Genomic DNA, 22480 nt, shown 5'->3' on the forward strand with positions numbered 1-22480 from the left:
TGTTGCAAAATTTAGAAACATCACGCTTCATACCAGGCCAAAAGAAATGTTTTAATAGTAGCTGGTATGTTTTCGTGATGCCCAAGTGTCCCGACCACTGGCTTTCATGAGAAAGGGCCAGGATCTTTTGCCGGTACACAGAGGGAACTACAATCTGCTTGACCTTACTCCAATCTGCACCTTCTGCACCTGGTGGAGACCACTGACGCATTAGAACATCATGTTCTACAAAATAGGCTTGTTGCTCTTTCTCGACTTGCTCAGCACTTACCGTACGTTTGAAACAGCTCTGTAGTGTTTCATCAGCTAATTGAGCTGCTGATAGCTGGTCTCTAGTCAAGGGCAGCAAAGAGACCTTAGGAAATGGATCAGGCTCCTCAGGTTTCACAGAGTCTGGGGGTGACAGAACATTGTTTCTGTTAGTGGGCACATCATTCTCCCCGGAAAATGTGGACATCAACACAGAATCAGAGAGGGCAATATCAGTATCTTTACGAGCTTGTGCTCGAGTAATTGCACAGGCTGGATACAGCCCAGGGGGCATAGAAACATCAGAGGCTTTCTGATTCAGGGGGTTGTCTAAAACCTCCAGACGAGGGAGCACTACCCCTCCTGTGATATCATTGCCCAACAGCATGGCCACACCCTCTATTGGCAAGGCCGGGCAAACAGCAACAGGGAAAAATCCTGTAGCAAGGTTTGATTTAATAAAAATTCTGTGAACTGGTCTGGGAGCGTAACCCATCTCTATCCCCCGTAGAACAGAATTAAAACCACATTCACTTTCAGCAGAAAATGGTAATACACTTGAGAGGATGACAGTTTGAGAACCTCCAGTGTCCCTTAAAATACGCACAGGTTTTAACTCAGATGGATTCTCTGTTAGCGATACTGAGCCATCAAAAATGAATGGTTTGAAACAGGGGTCTGGCACCCTACCACCACAACCATGGACCTATGACGGGCCTCAGCTTTTACAAAACCCACCCCTTTGGGTTGCTGAGCATTTGATGTTTTGCGTTTTAAGGCTAAACAGTCAGCAATCACATGTCCAGTTTTATGACAGTAAAAACATTCACGGTTTTCCCTAGACCCAGACACTTTAGCTGTGTGGCGCTGTTGCACAGGGCTAACCCGTGGCTTCTCACTGTCAGTAAACGAGGCTTTATGAGTGAGTACAAACTCATCAGCAAGAACAGCAGCAGATGCGAGTGACGTCACTTTCTGTTCATTCAAATATAGCACAATACGCTCAGGAATGCACTTCTTAAAATCCTCTAACAAAACTAATTCGCGCAGAGTGTCATAGTCACTCGCTTTTGAAGCAACACACCACTTATCAAAGAGAACCCCCTTTTCTCTTGCAAACTCCACATAAGTTTGAGTTGGCAATTTCTTTTGCTGGCGAAACCTTTGCCTATAGGCCTCGGGAACTAGCTCATATGCCTGCAAGACAGCTGTTTTAACGCACGCGTAATCTAAACTGTCCTTTAAAGAAAGTGCAGCCACCACCTCTTGGGCTTTGCCGGACAGTTTGCACTGTAGCAAAAGAGGCCAAATCTCACTAGGCCACTGCAGCGCGCCAGCGATACGTTCAAATGCTGCAAAGTATGTATCAACCTCAGTTTCTCTAAAAGTGGGCACTAAAGAAATGCACTTATTAATTTTAAAAGCAGAAGCGGACGAGGAGGTGGGACCGGAATTGTCAGCAGAGACAGATGAGGCTTGAGACTGAGACTCCAGCTCAAGCTTTCGGAGCCTAACGGCTTTGTCTGCCTCTATTTCCAGCCTTCTTATTTCGAGCTGAACCCGCCTGTTCTGAGACTTCTCCTCAGCCTCCAATTGGAGACGTGCCAGCCGCACCTTCAGCCGAGCTCCGTCTCTGCCTTCTGAACTCCCAGAAGAGAGTGGGTCATAGCGAGGAAGCGTGCGCGGCGTTTTTCCCCGCTCATCCCCCTCACCATCCCCACTAGAACCATTTTGGCCCTCTTCAACTACGGCAGCTTGGCTTGGCACACCAGAGACCACAGGTGAAACAGGCACTTGAAGCACACCAGCTCCCACCAACTTGTCCACCACTAAGGCTTTTATATCACACTTACGGAGGGTTTTTGAAACCTGCAGCTGAAAGTGATCCACAATTTGCAGCAAATCATTTTTGCGACAGCTATTAATAACCTCAAGAGATGGGGCAGCTATAAAGTGCTGTAAACAAAACGCAGCCGACATAGTGCTTAATCTCTAGTGATAAAACAAACACCCCCCCCCCTTTTCTTCTTCTTTTTTATTTTTTTATTTTTTATTTTTTTAACCCCCACTCCCAGGAACAAAGACCCCCTATGAGGGATCCCGGACGAGCCCCCACTTATGTTACGACCCCCTCTGCTAGGCGTCAGGGAGGGAGTAACATACACGAGCCCCCCAACACAAAACTGAGTAAAGCAAAAGGTTTTAATTACAAACTTTAAACAGAAAACCGACAGGGCTGTGCAACAGACCACTGGGCAGACAATTATTACATAAAGAAAGAACAGTCACGAGTAAAAGTTAAAGGGTAACTAAGGCAGGCTGGCCGCACACAAAATAAAAGCTAGGGTTTTAACTAAGGCAAGCCAGCTTCACAAAATCCTACTCACAGCCCGCTAGCAGCTCAAAACTCTAATCAGGCTAAGTTTAAAGCATGCACCAAGGTTCGACAAAGTTCAGCAATATGAATAAGTTCAAAAAAGATCGACGAGGGAGGCACGAAGGGCAAACTGCATGTTCAGTCCTAAGCAGCAGCCACTGAGTGAAGGACCTCCAGCCTTTTGTAGCCACAGGTGGGTACGATCAGCCACTGATTGCCTCTTGGAGCATCATGGGATCCCGGGGCAGCCAATCGTCCGTGTGGTCTGGCACACTTGGCACGGGTCTGGGGCCGGAGGCCGGAGGCCGGAGGCCGTAACAGGGACAAAAGGACCCCCTGATGATCCTCTAATCGTCTGAGCCAAGGTGGGAAACTGGGCGTGGGTCCCAATCAGCCAGAGTTTCGGGTGTGTTCATTGTGAAACCTGGCCCCAACTTACCCTGGATCCAGATGAAACCATGGTGTCCTTTGATGTAGTCTCTCTCTTCACTTGCATACCCACCACGGAGGCCATGGAGACTGTCAGAAAACGACTACAAGAAGACAGCTCCTTGGAGGACAGGACCAACTTCACACCCGATCAGATTTGCACCCTGTTAGACCTCTGCCTCACCACTACATATTTCAAATACAACGAAGGCTTTTACAGACAAAAACATGGCTGTGCCATGGGCTCCCCCGTGTCACCTATTGTAGCCAACCTTTACATGGAGGAAGTGGAAAGGAAGGCCCTTGGCTCTTTCAAAGGAAGAGTACCTAGCCACTGGTACAGATATGTGGACGACACCTGGGTCAAAATCAAGACACAAGAAGTGGAATCCTTCACTGCGCACATTAACGCTGTGGATAAAAACATCAAGTTCACCAGGGAAGACACAAAGGACAACTGTCTGCCTTTCCTGGACTGCGCTGTGCACATTGAAGAGAACGGTAAACTCAACATCGAAGTTTACCGGAAGCCCACACACACGGACCAGTACCTCCTGTTCGACTCCCATCACCCTCTGGAACACAAACTTGGAGTAATTAGGACCCTACACCACCGGGCAGAACATGTTCCCTCTAAGCCTGAAGGGAACAAGAAGGAACACACACATGTAAAGGAAGCACTCAAAATGTGCGGCTATCCTAAATGGGCGTTCTTAAAGTCAGCAAAGAGGCACAGAAAAGAAGACCAGACACCAGCGAGGGAGGATAAGAAGGACAGACGCAACAACATTGTCATCCCCTATGTAGCCGGTGTATCAGAGAAACTCAGGAGAGTTTTCTCCAAGCATGACATCCCAGTGTATTTCAGACCCAGCAACACACTCAGACAGAAACTGGTTCACCCGAAAGACAAAACGCCAAAACACAAACTTAACAATGTGGTGTATGCTGTACAGTGCAGCGAGGAATGCTCAGACCTCTACATTGGAGAGACCAAACAGCCACTTCACAAGCGCATGGCACAACACAGAAGAGCCACCTCCACAGGACAAGACTCAGCAGTCCATCTGCGTCTTAAGGATAAAGGACACTCTTTCGAGGATGCCAATGTTCACATTTTGGACAGAGAGGACAGATGGTTTGAAAGAGGAGTGAAAGAAGCCATCTATGTCCACTGTGAGCGACCATCTTTGAACAGAGGCGGTGGTTTACGACACCAACTCTCTGCCATCTATAATCCAGTTTTGAGATCCCTTCCCAGACGCCTTAACGCCCACTCACATCCTGGGCCATCTGACCTCAGGAATTCGCATGATAAGGTGGGGCCAGGTTTCACAATGAACACACCCGAAACTCTGGCTGATTGGGACCCACGCCCAGTTTCCCACCTTGGCTCAGACGATTAGAGGATCATCAGGGGGTCCTTTTGTCCCTCTGTGGGGGGTCACTCCCACTAGGTTTATATCTGGGACTCTCCACCATTTGACCTTAGAACTGAAGAAGCTTCTCGGATGAGAGGTGAAACGTCTTCAAGCAACTTAAAGAAGTCCAGACGCTTTTCTTTGCAAGCTCCTTTGACTACGATGACCTGGATGACTGAGAACCTTCACAGACATGTGGGATGAGTTACACTCCAAAATTTCAGGCGGAAAAAGGAAAATAACTAGAAAAAATTGCATTTCCTGCGAAAATGCTGTGTGGATGCCTTAACGCTGAAATTGTCTGCTGAAAAGAGTTGAAAAAGTTGAAAGTTGAAAAAAAAAATGTTGCCCTGAGCAGGATTCGAACCTGGACCTTTTGGTTTCAAGGTAGCTACACATCTCACTGAGCCAAAGTCATGCTCACAAAGAAGAGGTGGAGATGCTGACAATTGAGCAGAAGCGGCTTAGAATTGTGCTGATAAGAGGTGAAAAGGCTGAAAACTTTGCAGAAAAGAGGTGAATCAGCAGAATTTCTGCTGAAAGAGTTTTTTTTTTTAAAAAGGCCGAAAAAACTGAAAATTTTGCTGAAAAGAGTTGAATGAGCAGAATTTCTGCTGAAAAAAGTTGAATGAGCAGAATTTCTGCTGAAAAGAGTTAAATTGGCAGAATTTCTGCTGAAAAGGGGTGAAAAAGCTGACATTTGTGTTGAAAAGAGTTAAAAAGGTTTAACTGTTAACTGAAAAAATTGTTGCCATAAGCGGGATTTGAACCCGGGCCTCCCAGTCCGAGAACGGATGCTCATCTCACTGAGCTAAAACACAGGTCAACCCGGCAAGGAAAATCAGTGAGGCCACTGATAATATGGCAGAAATGGGCAAAAAAAATTGCAAAAAAAATTCAATATCTCAAAAAGTATAGAAGTTATGAGCACCAAAAGTCATAGCACGCATTAGCAGAAAGAGCAGAATTTTTTAAGATTTGAACAGTGAAAATAGCACAAAAACTGTGGGAGTAGTTAAGCGCCAAAAAGTGTACGGAAGCAACTAGAATAAAATAGTGGATTAAAGAATAAAGAGAAACAGGAACTCAATAGTGTGCCTGAGGCATCCACACAATAACTAGAAAGCAAAAATTTCAGAAGAAATTTTAAGTGTGCCTATGCCGCTGCCAATGAGTGTAGTTTGCCATTCATACGGCTACAAAAAAAAATCCAAATAAGGGTAGACAGGCCGTACTACTGTTGGCATACCACTAGAGTGAGCCAACACACCACAAATTAAGTGAGTGAGCCAACACACCACAAATTAAGTTTCACTTTCCTTCAGATTCATTTCAATGGGCAAAAACTAGCATTAAAATATCCATCCATCCATCCATTCGCTTCCGCTTATCCTTTTCAGGGTCGCGGGGGGCGCTGGAGCCTATCCCAGCTGTCATAGGGCGAAAGGCGGGGTACACCCTGGACAGGTCGCCAGTCTGTCGCAGGGCATTAAAATATTCATATTTAAAAAACCAAAGAAGTAATAAACACCAAAAGTCATAGCACACAATTCCTGATCCAGCCGCACAAAATGATATAACATATGTGAAGCTTGTGTCAAAACTGTGGGATGAGTTACCCTCCAAAATTTCAGGCGGAAAAAGGAAGATAATAATAAAAATAGTAATAAGTGTGCCTTTTGGCATAGGCACACTTAATAAAAATAATAAATCCGAGAAATAGTAATAAGTGTGCCTTTTGGCATAGGCACACTTAATAATAACAAGAAGACGACGAATAATAAATCCGAGAAATAGTAATAAGTGTGCCTTTTGGCATAGGCACACTTAATAAGAATAATAAATCCGAGAAATAGTAATAAATGTGCCTTTTGGCATAGGCACACTTAATAATAAATCCGAGAAATAGTAATAAGTGTGCCTTTTGGCATCGGCACACTTAATAATAATAATAATAATAATAATAATAATAATAATAATAGAAATAAATCCACCTTGTCAAATACTTACTCTGACACATTTGACACAATAAGTGAAATTACTAGTGAACCTTATTAAGAGAACAAAACAAACAATGTCTAACCCAGCATTGTATAACAACCCTTTGGCAATAAAACAAATTGTTCTGTCCAGTATGGTTCATGAATACAGTTAGAACAGAATTAGTAATCTACCATCATATACCTTATCAAACATCTTGTACTTGTTTGAGGCTCTTAATGTAGGCGTCCACGTCCGCTGATGTATCGAATACATGTGTACATTCCTCGTTGGTCAAAAGCAGCCTCGCTGGATAGATGATCCGATGTTTCGACAGTCCGAACTCTAGCAGCTTCTTCCACACACCATCGTACTGACGCTGCTGTCTATACGCCTCTGCAGGCAGGTCCGGCAGGAAGCTTATCTTGTTGTCCTTGTACGTCAGTTCTTTTGTCATCCTAGTGGCTTTCATGATGCGTTCACGGTCTCTGTAACTTAAGCACTTAATTCGAAAAGTTCTCGATCGGTTTGCAATAGAGCTTTGACTTGTGATTATCCGGTGCGCTCTCTCAAGGACAGGAGGGAGGATTTTCAAAATGTCCGCTAAAAACTACTCCATGAAAGTATGTGCATCTGTATCTTCTTCTTTTTCAGGGATGCCGAGGATTCAGATGTTATTACGCCAACTTCTTCCTTCCAAGTCCTCCACCTTTTTAGTCAGAAGGACTGTCTTTCAAGGCATTCCAAATAATTTTTTAGTAAGGTGATTTCATCCTCCGCATTGGAGATTCTTTTTTCAGCCTCACCCAAGGACACAACAACAGAGACTGTCCAAGCCGGGACTCGAACCGGCAACCTTCCGATTACAAGGCGAACTCCCAACTCTTAAGCCACAATAGCTCTGTCCTAGTACTGACACACCTCCCATTAATCACACAGCTGCTGGTGATGACCTCATAGGGCCGCTTCTAAACAATTTAACATGACTTTCTACTCCCTCCTGAATATAAAATAAGCAGCAGTCAGTTCTTACTGGGTTGTTGTTAGAGAAACAGTTAGTTCAGCCTGTCTCCCAATCTTGTTGTTGTGTCTGCCTGTCTTTGTGCCCAGATTTACTTGGGGATTTCACAACATGGGGTGGTGAGATGACTTTTGTGTTTATTTGAGAGATGATTGGATTCTCTTTGGATTTTGAGGAAGCCTTCAAGGAAATTGGATTGTTAATACTGTTAGATATGGTGGTCCTGACAGGCCAAACAGACTGCAACTTAAGAACACAACGGAAATAGGAAAAGCGACAATGGAAATAGGAAAAAGGAAAACAGAAATAGGAAGAACGAAAACAGAAATAGGAAAAAACACAAGGGAAGTGTTTCCTGGGGAGAGAATAACCCGACGGCCAGATGCAGGAACCCGAAATATGGTAGGCATGTTTTATCATGATTCATATAATACTGATGATGGATTTTTAGGCTAACAGTTAGGCTAACACACTTACCTCTCATCTTTTCTTTTGTCGAGCCCTGCGTCTCCTTGTCAACAATAAAATGACATTTAAAAGAAAAATCGTCTCTGTTATTGAATCCAAGCACAACACATAAAAGTGCTCAGACATGCCATCACACATTCTGTTAACTTTGTCTAATATTAAAATTTGTTTTAACAAACAACTACAACTGAACAACTACACCGCACTGTTGTTCCTTATATTCTTACAGTGTCTTATTTCTTGGTCTTTATGTTATCCTTTATTGCCCCTCATTGGGGAAATTCAAATGTTCCAGCAGCAAAGTTCCAGGCAGATGGAGCATCTAGATTCACACTAAAGTAAAGAATATATTTCTATTCTATTCTATTCTATTCTCAGAAGTAGAAGTATAATTGTATTCCTAAATAGCAGCTAAATCTTTAGGTTTTTCAGTTTCTAATTTTAATACTTGTGTTACCCTTCTTTAAATATTCTCATTCGCATGCTTTTATAAATATAATATGATCTGAGCTGACAGAAAATTAAATTACAAAACCCATAGCTATGCAACCAATTGTTTTTTAAAAACGTGCACAAAGGTGAATAGCAACTTGCACCTATTGTTAGTTTGAAAATAATAATAATACGGTAAGTGACGAGTAAGGTAAGCGACCCATGTTGTAGGTGACGTCAGACGCCGGAGAATTGGCGGAAAAAAAGCAAATGGTAGCATAGAGTTTAAGAAAGGTTTTTCAAGCTTCAGTATTACCAAATATACTAATCAATTGTCATATAACTAACAACATCTGTTTTATCATCTCTAACACACTGGAGGACAACAGGGAGAGTTTAGACGCTCTCCAAGATTACATCGACCGCTGTTTTCAAGATTTAGTAATGAAGAAGGCTCAGAGTGCATCCTCCCCGGCCAAAATTGAGACACCATCATCGAAGAGATGTCGCCCGGCAGACTCCCCCGGTACAACATCGCCTGCCGGCAAAGACATCGCAGACATCCTGGAGTCAATCGACAAGCGATTGTCCAGTTTCGATGCGAGGCTGTCCCTGGTGGAGATTTTACACCGGGAATTTAAATCTCTGAGAGAATCCCTGGAATTCAGCCAGCAGCAGGTGGAAACGCTTGCCGCTGAAAATACCACGCTACAGGAGTCGGTCAAATCTCTCACCGATAACGTGACCCAGCTAAACATTGAAAATAAAAAAATAAAAGAGTCCGTTATCGATCTACAAGCCCGTAGCATGAGAGATAATCTTGTGTTTTCTGGTATTCCAGAATCTGCCGGAGAGGACGCGGAGGCAACGGTGAAAAGCTTCATCAAAATCCACCTGAAGCTGCCGGAGGACACCGTAAAGAACAGACTTTGATAGAGTACATCGCTTGGGGGGCGTGAGGTCGCGGACCGGGAGACCACGGCCTATTGTGGCCAAATTCGGTCAATTCAAACAGAAGGAATAGGTGAAGAGTCGCGGCAGAGAGCTGAAAGGAACGGACTTCAGCGTGAACGACCAGTTCCCCAAAGAGATCCTGGAATGACGCAAGGTCCTGTTCCCAGTTTGACGTAGCTTCATCCAGAAAGGCTCCCGTGCTGTCATCGCCGTCTATGTGGACGGACAGCTCTACCGCGACCCTGGCACCACACCGTGGTTATATTGACTGCACTCCAGATAAGAACCCGCTACACTCTTTTCTTATTCATTCACACTTTCTCCTTGAACATGGGTTTAACCTAGTAATATCAATATGATGTCATAGCAGATATAGGGGCAGGGATAGCTCAGTAGGTAAAGTGGTCGCCCCATGATTGGAAGGTCGGCGGTTCGAATCCACTTAACGGCTACCCTGAGGTACCCCTGAGCAAGGTACCGTCCCTACACACTGCTCCCCGGGCGCCTGCTTAGTGGGCTGCCCACTGCTTCACTGAGTGAATGGGTCAAATGCAGAGAAAAAAACAAGTAATTTCCCCATGGGGATCAATAAAGTATCCATTATTATTATTATTATATAACACCGTCACCCTCCGTCATTACTTTAATTGGAATGTTTCCGTTTCGTTTCTTTTTTTGTTGTTGTTGCTCACAGTTCATGTGGTTTCTTTCTTTCTCTTGTCTTTCACTACTGCGATCACCTACTTCCCCGCTCACCTACAAACAACACCCTCTATTTCTCCATATTTTCACACCATGATCACGCAAACACATCCGCTCAACGGCAGCACATTCACAACAGCCTCACAGCACGCACAGACTTGCAGGACACATAACACAAGCCACGCTTGTTCATATTAGTGAATATTCACACACATAGTCAGACTTATGGAGCCTCTCACCACACTTTTTTTCTCTCTCTCTCTTTCTATTTACAAACAAGGGATGTTTCCACATTATCTCCACCTGTCTAAACGAAACACCCAGCGTACATCATTAGACATACACACACAATTATGGGCATGCTGAGGTTTGTTACATGGAATGTAAATGGAGCTGGCACCAGAGGAAAGAGGTTAAAGATATTTAACCAGCTTAAAAAACTACAGGCAGATGTTGTTTTATTACAAGAAACTCACAGACCTGTCACAGGTTTAAACGAACTTAAAACACCTGAGTTTCCTAACGTGTTTGCAGCCTGTTATAATTCTAGACAACGGGGAGTAGCAATTTTAATACATAAAAATGTTAAGTTTACAGTACTCGATACAGTTATAGATCCAGAGGGTAGATTTCTAATTATTAAACTATCAATATTGAACAAAAAACTATGTATTGTAAGTATATATGGTCCAAATGTTGATGAACCCTCATTCTTCCAAGGATTTTTTAGTGCACTCTCTGAACACCGCGATTGCACACTCATTCTTGGCGGTGACCTCAACCTTGGACTAAATGAAGAAATGGATAGGCTCAACACAACAGGAACTCAGCGCAACTGGCAATCCACAAATATAATCAAACAGTATATGAGCGACTTTGGCCTTCGCGATGCATGGCGCTCCCTTCACCCCAACAGTAAGGAATATACTTTTTTCTCGCATGTTCATCACTCTTACTCTCGTCTGGATTATTTTCTGGTCAGCAGCTCACTGCTGAGTGACATTTCAGACACTGAGATAATAATAATAATAATAATAATAATAATAATAATAATAATACATTTTATTTAAATAGCGCCTTTCAAAGCACCCAAGGACACTGTACAACAGATAAAAACTGGAAATATACACAATGATAAAAATAGAAGATAAAAGTTAAAACATACAGAAATTTAAGAATAGGCAATTTTAAACAGATGAGTTTTGAGGGTGGACTTAAAAAGAGAGAATGAACTAATATTTCTGAGGTCCGGGGATAGGGAATTCCAAAGTCGAGGGGCAGAGCAGCTAAAGGCCCTCCCTCCCATTGTGATCAGACGAGCAGAGGGAACAGAGAGAGAAAGAAAAGATGAAGATCTGAGGCAGCGGGATGGGAGCTTCATCTGTAATAAGTCAGAGAGGTACGGTGGAGAGAGAGAATGAATAGCCTTGAATGTATACAGAATTATTTTAAAATGGATGCGAAATTTGACCGGGAGCCAGTGAAGTTGCTTCAGGATTGGGGAGATGTGGTGGGTAGAAGAAGTCCTAGTAATAATACGGGCAGCAGAGTTCTGGACACGTTGGAGCTTGTTGATAGATTTTTGTGTAAGGCCAAATAATAATGAGTTGCAGTAGTCAATTCTAGAGATAACAAGATTATGGATGAGAATGGCAGTGGCGTGAGGTGTGAGGAAGGGGCGGAGGCGATTAATGTTACGGAGTTGGAAATATGCTGCACGTGTAATATTATTGATATGTGAGTTAAAAGATAATGTGCTATCGAGAATGACACCCAAGCTTTTCACAGAGGGAGAGATAGGGACCAGCGAGTTATTGATGGTGAGAGAGAAATTGTTAATTCTGGATGGCAGTCGTTTAGTGCCAACCAGAAGAAGTTCCGATTTATTGCTGTTGAGTTTAAGAAAGTTGGAGGAGAACCAAGAATTAAGTTCAGCTAGACAGAGGATGAGGGAGGGTGGAGGAAGAGTAGAGTCAGGTTTGGTAGAGAGATAGAGCTGGGTGTCATCGGCGTAGCAGTGGAACTGAATATTATATTTACGAAAAATATGTCCGAGTGGAAGAAGGTAGATGATGAAAAGAAGGGGCCCGAGGACAGATCCCTGGGGCACCCCAGTGGATAAAGGAGAAAGCTGAGAAGTGAAGGATTTTAATTGAATGAACTGAGTGCGGTCAGATAGGTATGATTTAAACCAGGCTAGTGGAGTGTGAGAGAGACCAATAGAAGCTAATCTGCTAAGGAGAATGGGATGAGAGATGGTGTCAAAAGCTGCACTCAGATCAAGAAGGATAAGGATGGAGAGGAGACCAGAATCAGCTGCTATAAGAAGGTCGTTTGTTATTTTTATAAGAGCAGTTTCAGTGCTATGTAGAGGACGAAAGCCAGACTGGAACTGTTCGTAAAGGTTATTATCAGTTAGGTGAAGATGGACTTGTGAAGCAACTATTTTTTCAAGGATTTTTGAGAGAAATGGTAGATTGGAGATAGGACCAAAATTATTAAAGTTGTTGGGATCTAGACCAGTTTTTTTCAGAATTGGGGTAATAGCAGCAACTTTGAAGGAAGCAGGAACAGTTCCAGTGGTGAGTGAAGAGTGAATAATAGCAGATATGAGGGGAAGGAGAGGGAGTAAGCAGGCTTTGACGAGGACAGTGGGGATAGGATCGAGCTGGCAGGTAGAAGGCTTTGATTTATGGATGAGATCAGCAATATCAGCTAAGGATGGAAGTTGAAAAACAGAGAGGAAGTGAGAAGGGGGAGAAGTTAGGACAGAGAAGCTACATTGAGCATTAGGGTCCAGGTCTAAGTGTATTTTATGAATTTTATCAATAAAGAATAGCATTAGAGCATCACAGAAGTTAGATGAATAGAGATGAGCAGGGAGAGAATCAGGTGGCCTGTTAAAAGAGTTGAATAGTGAGAAAAGGGTCTTGGTAGAGTTCTCACTTGAGCAGACAATAGCAGAGTAATAAGCAGATTTGGTTTGACTAATACATTCCTGGTAAAACAGAACGTGGTTATTAAACATATCCTTATGAATAGTAAGGCCAGTTTTCTTATAGAGACGTTCAAGCTGTCGGCCTTTAGCTTTCAGTAGCCGGAGTTCAGGGGTGTACCAGGGTGCAGAGCGAGAAAAAAGTACAGTTCTGGTTTTTTGTGGAGCCAGGGAATTTAGAATACTACTAAGGCTATGATTATAAAAAAGTACCAGGTCCTCTTGAATAGCTAAGTTGTTAGAAGACAAGCAGCTAGAAAAAGCAGAGGAAAGGATATCAAGATTTATATTCTTGATATTCCGGAAAGAAATAATACGGGGATTGTTAATTACAGAGAGGGTCATGTGAACATTAAAGGAGAGAAGTAGATGGTCCGAAATTAGCAGTTCGTCAGCTGTACAGATGGAGGGGGTAAGTCCAGAACAGCAGACTAGGTCCAAAGTGTGGCCCTTAATGTGGGTATAGATTCATCCTATAGCTGTCAGCGATCATGCTCCTGTATCTTTAACACTAATGCACAAGAATAATACTACGCCAAGTAAAAACTGGAGATTTAATACATCATTGCTTAAAGATGAAGACTTTATTAAATATTTTAAAAAGGAATGGACTTCATATTTAGACTTTAATGAAACTCCCGGAATATCTGCTTCTGTTCTATGGGAAGCAGGGAAAGCTGTGATGAGAGGTAAAATAATTTCTTTCTCATCACACAAAAAGAAAGAAGAAAACAAAAATATTCAGGAATTAGAAAAAACCATCAAATCACTAGAAGAAGCTTACGCGTGCGACCAAGATCAGGAAACATTGAACAAAATACGCAAGACAAAACTAGAATTAAATGAAACTATTAATTAAAAAACACAATTCCTTATACAAAGACTTCGCTTGCAGAATTTTGAACACAGTAACAAATCAGGTCGATTTCTAGCTAACCAGTTAAAAATAAATAAAGAAAAAACAACTATATGTGCTGCTAAAGATTTATCGGGGAACACAATATATGACCCTGGAAGAATAAACAACATTTTTAGGGATTTCTATGAAAGTTTATACTCACCACAAATAAACCCATCTAAAAATGAAATTGATCTGTTTCTTGACAACGTAACTCTTCCAAAATTACTAGACAGTCAAGCAATGGAACTGGATTCGCCACTGACGCCAAGTGAACTCCAGGAAGCCCTGATAAGTATGCCCAATAATAAGGCTCCAGGTCCAGACGGCTTCCCTGCAGAATTCTACAAAGAATTCTGGCACCAGTATTCCACGGAATGTTGCTGGAAATCGAGGAAAATGGCAGACTACCACCAAATATGAATTCTGCCAACATTAGTCTCCTGCTAAAACCAGGCAAAGACCCTTTATTTCCCTCAAGCTATCGTCCAATTTCTCTTTTAAATGTAGACCTTAAAATAATCTGCAAAGCTCTATCAAAGAGATTAGAGAAAATAACCCCCCTCTTAATTCATCCTGACCAAACTGGTTTCATAAAAGGTCGGCACTCCTCAACAAACACTCGTAGATTACTTAATTTAACAGACTACTCATACACTAAAAACATCGAAACCATAATATTATCTCTAGATGCAGAAAAAGCATTTGACAGAGTTAACTGGAAATTTTTATTCGCAACTTTACACAAATTTGGTTTTGGAAACTCTTTCATAAACTGGATAAGAATATTATGCAATTCCCCAACAGCTCGTATCAGAACAAATGACCAGACATCCTCCAGCTTCTGTCTCCTGAGGGGCACCAGACAGGGATGCCCACTCTCCCCTTCACTTTTTGCAATTTTTATCGAACCTCTAGCAGCAGCATTTAGACAGGCTACAACAATTAAGGGCATAAAATGTAAGAACATAGAACATAAAATCAGTCTCTATGCGGATGATGTGTTGCTTTTTCTGCAAAACACACAAACCAACCTCTCTGAGGTAATTACTCTAATAAACTGGTTTTCAAGAGTTTCAGATTATTCAATTAACTGGCCAAAATCTACAGTTCTCCCCATTAACTGCTCCTTCCATAATTCTTCCTCTGCCCCACTGCAATCCGGAAATATTAAATATTTAGGTATTAATGTTTCTCCTAAGCTCTCAGACTTAACTAAATTAAACCACATCCCACTTCTAAAGAAAGTAGAAGGCGATCTGACTAGATGGAAATCTTTACCCATATCACTCATGGGAAGGGTCGCCACTATAAAAATGATGATCTTGCCAAAAATAAATTACTTATTTTTGATGATCCCTAACAAACCATCACAAGATTGGTTCAGATCTCTGGATTCATATATTTCCAAATTCCTTTGGAAAGATAAACCCCCGCGTATCAGCTTAAAAACGCTACAAAGAACCAAGGATAGAGGAGGATTAGATCTGCCTAATTTTCACCAATACTTCTTAGCCAACAGGCTTCAGTTCATCTCAGAATGGTCAAAACATACCTTCTTAGATGAGCCTTGGCTAGATGTTGAACAGGCACTATGCAAGGATCTAGAGATTTCAGACCTACCATTTATTAGCTCAAACATCAAAAGATATGAATGCTTTAAAAGTATCAACATCAGCTTCTCTCTGACAGCATGGTGGGAGTTTCTAAAATTGACGGAGTCTTCATTAATCCCATGCAAACGTACACCTATCTGGAACAACCCTGACATATTACAAAACAATAATATGATTAATTTCCCAGAATGGAGTTGTAAAGGAATTAAATACTTAGAACATATATTAGAGGGAACAGAATTTATTCCATTTGACAGACTAGTTGCACAATATGGGATCAACAAGAAAAGATTTTTTAGAATATCAACAAATTAAATCCATAGTAAAAAGGAAATTTAACCTCAGTCAAGTTGAATTACAAACACCACCAAGTGCGGCACATTTCCTTACTCTTAAATCCCCCAAATTATTATCTAAAATATACAGAACACTTTCTAAATTAGATGAATCAATATCCCTTCCTATTGCAAAGTGGGAAGCAGATTTATCAGTCAGCTTAGACCAAAACTTCTGGTCTCAGGTATGCTTAAAAACCTTTAAATTGATTAAAAATCCCAGTCTGCAATTAATACAATACAAAATACTACATAGAGTGCACTATACAGGTCATCGGATGTTCAAGATGGGCTTTACATCTTCCAACAACTGCTCACACTGTCAAGGCAATACACCAGACAATTACATTCACGCTCTTTGGTTCTGTCCACCAGTGCAGAAGTTTTGGCGCGAGATATGTGAGGACTTATCAAAGTGTCTGAAATGTAACATTCCAACTTCCCCCTTAGTGTGTTTGTTGGGCAGCTTAGATAATGTCACTTCAGAAAAGAATATAGCCCATATGGTTTTCACTGCCCTATGCATAGCCAAGAAAACTGTCCCCATGAACTGGAAAAATAAAAATCTTAATTCTAACCAATATAGAAATTATCTATTAGATTGCATTAATCTTGATACAGCCTCTGCCACCACATCAGATCAATTGCTCTGGGCTCCTTTGATCAGCTCCATCACCTAGTGGGGGTGGGGGGTCATAGTTTGGTCCCGCCTTCACTGTTGTGATTGGTGTGGGGGTAGGGACAGGCTTAGGGCGTCGAGGGGTTCCCCGGAGGCATCTTCCTTGGGGGGCTCATCCCGGGGTAGCGGTCATGTCCGGTTGGGGGCTCTTTTGGCTCTCGGGTGACTGTTTCCTCGTGGCTGCGTGTAGCGGGGCTAGGGGAGGGTCTGTGCTGATGGACGTGGGTTACTGACCTGGTAGCCTGTCTGCCCCTGGGTGGGTCCGGGATGGGCGTGAGGTTCTGGGGGTGCTCCATCTCTGGGCTGGGGCCCTGGCCGGGCCTCGGGGCCTTGGGTCCTGGTTTGTGTGTTGCCGGGGTTGTGGGCGGGTAGGTGCATGGGGGCCCATCCCTGGCGCTGGGTGCCGCCGGTGCATCGAGCCGCCTGGGGGACTCTTCAACTGGTGGGGGAGATTGTCACACCTTGCAGGAGCTTTCCTCTCCTCAGGAACTCTCTGCTGGAGGAGGAGATACAGGAGAGGTGGAGGAAGATCTCAGCCTGGGCGTCTATTGTCTCATGTAGTCTGGAAGCTGAGTGGATGGTGGGGTGGGTGCAGTTTTTTCTGTGGTGGGGTTGGGTGGACTGTCCAGCTCTGTGGGGCTGGGGGGCGCTGCTGCGCTGGGCCCCGGTCTGGATGGGCCTGGGCCCCCTTTCCCTGGCGGGTCGCGGAGTATGGGAGTGCCTACTGGGGTCAGCGGGGGAGCTGGCCCCAGGGAGGGGTCACCTGCCCCTCCCTTCTTCCCTCCCCATCTCCAGCTGCCTCCCTCTCCCCGCTCCACCACAACCACCCACACATGCAGGGCCTTGGAGTAGGGGTATGTCACCAGGGTGCAGAGGAGGTTCCCCCCCCCTCTGTCCCCTTCTGGCTGCCTCTGCCTCAATTTTATCCCACAACTTAGACATTCACATTACTCACACTCTCATTACACATACATATAGGATCTTGGGGGTGGGCACGATACACGGAGTCCAAATTACCGTCAGGGTGTACACCTCACCCCTGGCGTCGTTGCCCACCTCTCAATTTTGAATACATGTAGACATTGAGGGGTAGCAGGAGGAACTATGCGCTTACCTGCTGCTCTCTGGCAGGTAGCTCCATGCCCTCCTGGGTTTTAATTGCACCTTAGAACACACATGCATCAACACTACAATGAGCGGGTGGAGGGAGGTTTGGAGTCTTCTCTCACCCTCGTTCTCTGCGGCCTGCTGGAGCGGGGGGGCTAGGAGGAGTTGGCCGTCCGACTGCGGTCCTCTGGGTGTGGGGCCTCCCTGCTGCTGCGGAGTCGGGGCGGTCTGCCTCTCCCCACCGCAGGGAAAAGGGTAACACCACCTGGGTCTGGGTGCAGTCCCCCCCTCCAGGGGCAAGGGTACCTAGACCCGGTTCGTAGAGTACGCTTGGGGAGTGTGATCATGTGTACAGCGTCTCTTTATGTCTGTCTCCACGTTGGTTGAGTGTGGAGTAAGTGTATATGAGAGCATGAGGGTGGGAATGGATGTTTGTGTCTGTGTGTGCCTGTATGTCTGTGTCTATATGTCAGGTTGGGTATCAGACGCCACCTCTCTGGGGACATCTCAGGCCCTCCAAGGTTTGGAGGCCTATCTCCACCCACCACCACTTCCCCTGCCAGTGGCGGACTCCCTCAGGTGTCGGTGCATTGGTGGTTCTTTGTGTCTGGGGGTGGGCGTCCGGGTACACACCGGCTCACTCCTTGGCGGCCGCTTATCGGGGCCTGGAGCCTGGGGCTCGCTCGGGCCACTTCGGAGGTGGGGTGCCCCCGGCCTCTCGGCCTGGGGCTCGGTCACTCAGGCACAGCTGGCTGCCGGCGGAGCTCACGGACACGTCACTGCAACTCCCCCTGGCTTCTGCTCCGCGGCTGCTGAGTGAGCCCTCATCTGGGACTCTCCTCAGCTCTTACTGGGACAGTGGCGCGGCTGCCCCTCTGTTGGTCTTCCTTGGTCTCTTGTGTTCTGGGGGCCTCTGGATGTCTGGAGTTTTGATCTCCTCCATACCTGCTTCATACCCTGGATGACGGGGCTGTGGCTCCCCACACTCCCTAGCAGATCGTTACATGGAGAAACCTTTGGAATGCAAGCATGCTGATCCACACAGGTATGCACACAGGTGTACACACGGGTATTCACAGACGCGGACTACAGCTTTCTTGGCTGCTGCCTCAAAGCACATTGTGCGCTGTCTATCTTGCGTGCTGCACAATATCGTTTATTATTTAGTATCTACTGATATCTACTGCTAGCTAGTTTATTGTGATGGTGCCGTTTTTTTTTATTATGTTACTCTTTGTTGTTTGCTTTCTCTTCTGTTTTTTTTCTCCATACAGGTGACCCAGGTGTTTGTTTTTTTTTCTTTCTTCCCCCCCTTCTCACCGTCTCTTCTCCCCTTTGGTTTTCTTTCTCTCCCTCTCTTTCTTTCATTCTTTCTCCCTGTCCTATCCCCCAGTCATGTCTGTCCCGTTTGTAGCAACTGAAAATAAAATAAATTCATAATTATAATAAAGGTCAATCAAATGGACCAATATGGCAAGGCCATGATGATCCACTTGGTAAAATAAATCCGCTTGGCATCTTTCTTGGCCTTAAGACAACAATTCTGATGGCTAAAGATCCAAACAGACACAAAAAAAATAAAAAATAAAAAATAATAATAATAATTAAAAAAACCAGACACATTACTGTAGAGACAAGCAAAATTTCAGGGCCTTAGTATGCTTTCCTGTTAGGCAATCACAAGCTTTTAGTGTAGATGCTTGTTTTAGTGCTATTAAATAATTTACTTGTGAGATTATTTTTTGCCCACTGCAGTGCAGACAGGCTTGGTTATAGGGCTCTGTGTGCCACGTGACCAAGTAGGAGGGAGTAGATAAGCCATATTAACTTGTTCAGTAACTACTTTTAAAGCAGTCCAGAAACTGCTAGCATTAGGCTGACTACAACATACTGCTATATCTGCTAATCACAATCTCTACCATGAGCAGCGTAGTCCAGAATCCCTATATCAGCCGAACACCAACATCTCGGGTAAGTATTGTTTTGGATACACTGATAATGAGAGGGAGAGAAAAAAACTTACGCTCCACAATGTTGCATTATGTAGCCTCTACAATAAAATACAATAGCCTCTACGTGTTCCATCATCATTACCATGAGGAGAGAGGCTTTTAAATTATTGAGTGACTGAGGATTTTCTGATGTAGGTCAGAGGTTTTTAAAAAATTGAGAGGGCAAAGATGATACTGTTTCTTTTATTTGTATGGTATGTATATTGTAAAGGTTGGATTGAGTTGTACTCAAGTATTGTACAGCTAAATTTTACTTTGTGTGGGTTCATGAAGTTAACAGTTGCAAGCTTGATACCCTCTCTTTGAGTAAAATTTGATTTCTAGAGCTTGGAAATATATCATGATAAAACACTCCTCATTTATGAGTTACATCTTTTTTGAATAGTGTCTTCTTTTGGCGTGGTCACTCTGGAGTCTCAGCAGCACAAGGAATATGCCGAACAGTTTGTTGTCAGCTTGTCTTTGTGTTTCTTGGTTTCACATTTACAAAACAACATGATTATCTTAGCTGCAATCCCAATTTTGGGAGTGGGGTGCTGTGTAAATATAAATAAAAATCTCAGAAACATAATTTTAATTAAAAAGGATAACTAGTTGAGGGGGGCAACTGGGAGCCCAGTGGTGGTTATGAAGTGCTGTGAGGGCCAGCAAGGAGGCCAGTCACAAAACCCTCCAGTGCTTTAGCTTGAAGTCAGCTTGAGTGGAGTGAAAGGATACCTGAAGAGACTTTGAAGAAGGAGTGAAACTGGACAGAAAATTGAAAGCAAGACGAATTGAAAGTAGAAACTGCACAGCAATATAAATGAAATATAATTGGGGAAAACTGTAGACAGTGTTTTTGATGGAACTAAAAGAAATGGGCTGAATGAAACAGGGTTTGGATACAGAAAAGCAAAAGCAAAAAGAGTGCTAACACCTAAATGGAAGAAAACAAGCTTACAGTAGGTTAAATTTTGTTCAGCGATGGATCACAAATGTCTATTTGTGCAGTGCCATTCCAGTGAAACCACAAATATATCTGCCTACAAAACATAGTAAATTTCCCCAGTCATTTATAATATGAGAATTTTTCTGGGAAAATGGCAGTTATTAGTGCCTTGAAACGCCTTTTGTTGTGATTTGGTGCTATATAAATAAAATAGAAATATAAATTTATTGACCTCAACAGTTAATACACACATTCTGAACTCCATATTTCAACACTTGAAACACTGCATGAAACTGACTGAGAAAAACTGGCTGACATAGGTTTTTCTTTCTTTCTTTTTTTTTTCAAATCCAACACACCTTTATCCCCACTCACCCATGAATTATTCAGTTTTAGCACTTGAATATTGAAAGCAGCATAGATTGAGTAGATACCAAGAAAAAAAAGCTGTGATTGTATTACAAACTTATATGCATGTGGGTGTGCTACAGTTTACTAAATGTATGATGATGTACTTAATACAGGGTTTTTGGACTCTTGTTTAATTTTTAAAAAAGTTGTCCTCTTACTTCTAGATGCCCAAACCTGGGACCAGTGGAGGGGTGGCACCTGGAGGTCGAGACAGTAATGGAATTTATCGAAGCGGTAGCATCAGCAGTGGAACTGGAGTGTCTGGCAAGATACTTTCCCTGTCATCAATGAGTGAGAGTGTGCACAGTGGCCTAAGCTGTTTGTTGTCAGAGCAAGCAATGGAGCAGGAAGAAAAGCAACAGCGCAGTCGCCACGTAGCAGATTATCAGCGCCTGAGAGAAGTTCGTGCAGCTGCTCAGCTCAAAAATCTCGAGGACTTCCTTAGGATGAACCACATTTCACTTAGGGACAGTGTGTCTTACACCACTGGCATGATTTACAGGTAAGATACACTTACAGATAATTTAGAAGAGATACTGTTAGTTTCTTATACTACCACTATAAAGGTAGACAATAAACTTATTATTGATCACCGGATTATTGTAAAGGTTGTTTAACATTATTCAATTATTGTAAACTGTTTTGGTGAGCAGGTATACTTTACATACAAGTACACATATGTTGTAATATTATTTGGCCTATTCTTGCTGTTGGTAAATTGATATACCTAATCAAGTTGAGAAAAATAAGAAAATAGGGACGCCAGATGTTATCTATATAAACAGAAGATAAATACCAATTCATTTCAATTCAGTTTTATTTATATAGTGCTAAATCACAACAACAGTTGCCTCAAGGCGCTTACATATGGAACTCCTTGTATGTTTATATAGCAACATGTATTCACATGTATGTATATTAAAGTTGTTAACCATCCATTGTCTAAAAAATAAGTGCACACTCAACACTCTTTGACCCGATGCTGTCCACTTCCCATTAGGGGATAAACCTTTTCTAATAAAAACTTTGTATACGAGAACATATAGTACCTGCATCATAGTAGAGGATTTCACAAGTTCCTTTCTAATATCATTACTATATATTTTTCATTATATGTTCCAAAATTTTCACTCACTAAAGTGTGTTTTGTGTATATGTTTTATATGCCAAACAAAGACTCACAACTTGGCTAGCCGCTTGAATAGGTATACCTGAGAAAGAGAAGGCAGGAGAATAAACCAGCTGTTCTCCACAGAACCATCCAAGGTGTACTTGGATGGCTCTCTTCCACAGCATGTCTTTTATCCTGTCTTCCTTCTCTCACCCCAACCGGTCACGGCAGATGGCTGCCTCTCCCTGAGCCTGGTTCTGTCGGAGGTTTCTTCTTGTTAAAAGGGAGTATTTCCTTCCCACTCTCGCCAATGTGCTTGCTGATAGGGGGTCATTTAATTGTTGTTTTTTTCTCT

The 22480-nt window shown here is 43.1% G+C and overlaps 1 protein-coding gene across 2 annotated transcripts in view; it reads left to right on the plus strand.

Annotated features, from left to right (window-relative positions):
- The first annotated feature begins 19520 nt into the window (after positions 1 to 19520).
- LOC147306245 (voltage-gated potassium channel subunit beta-2-like) overlaps positions 19521 to 22480 on the plus strand; it is a 253214-nt gene continuing 250254 nt past the window's right edge. For both annotated transcript variants that reach the window (XM_086277816.1, XM_086277817.1), the window contains exons 1-2: positions 19521 to 19634; positions 21179 to 21516. In XM_086277816.1, the coding sequence (XP_086133942.1) occupies positions 19584 to 19634; positions 21179 to 21516 (389 nt within the window). In that variant the 5' untranslated portion in view covers positions 19521 to 19583. The remainder of the gene's footprint in view (positions 19635 to 21178; positions 21517 to 22480) is intronic.

Source organism: Aulonocara sp. 'chitande type north' Nkhata Bay, linkage group LG20 (genome assembly GCF_057382095.1).
Source record: "Aulonocara sp. 'chitande type north' Nkhata Bay isolate Kocher_YH1m ecotype deep benthic linkage group LG20, A_spYH_male_GT1.1, whole genome shotgun sequence".
In the NCBI taxonomy this organism is placed as follows: Eukaryota; Metazoa; Chordata; class Actinopteri; order Cichliformes; family Cichlidae; genus Aulonocara; species Aulonocara sp. 'chitande type north' Nkhata Bay.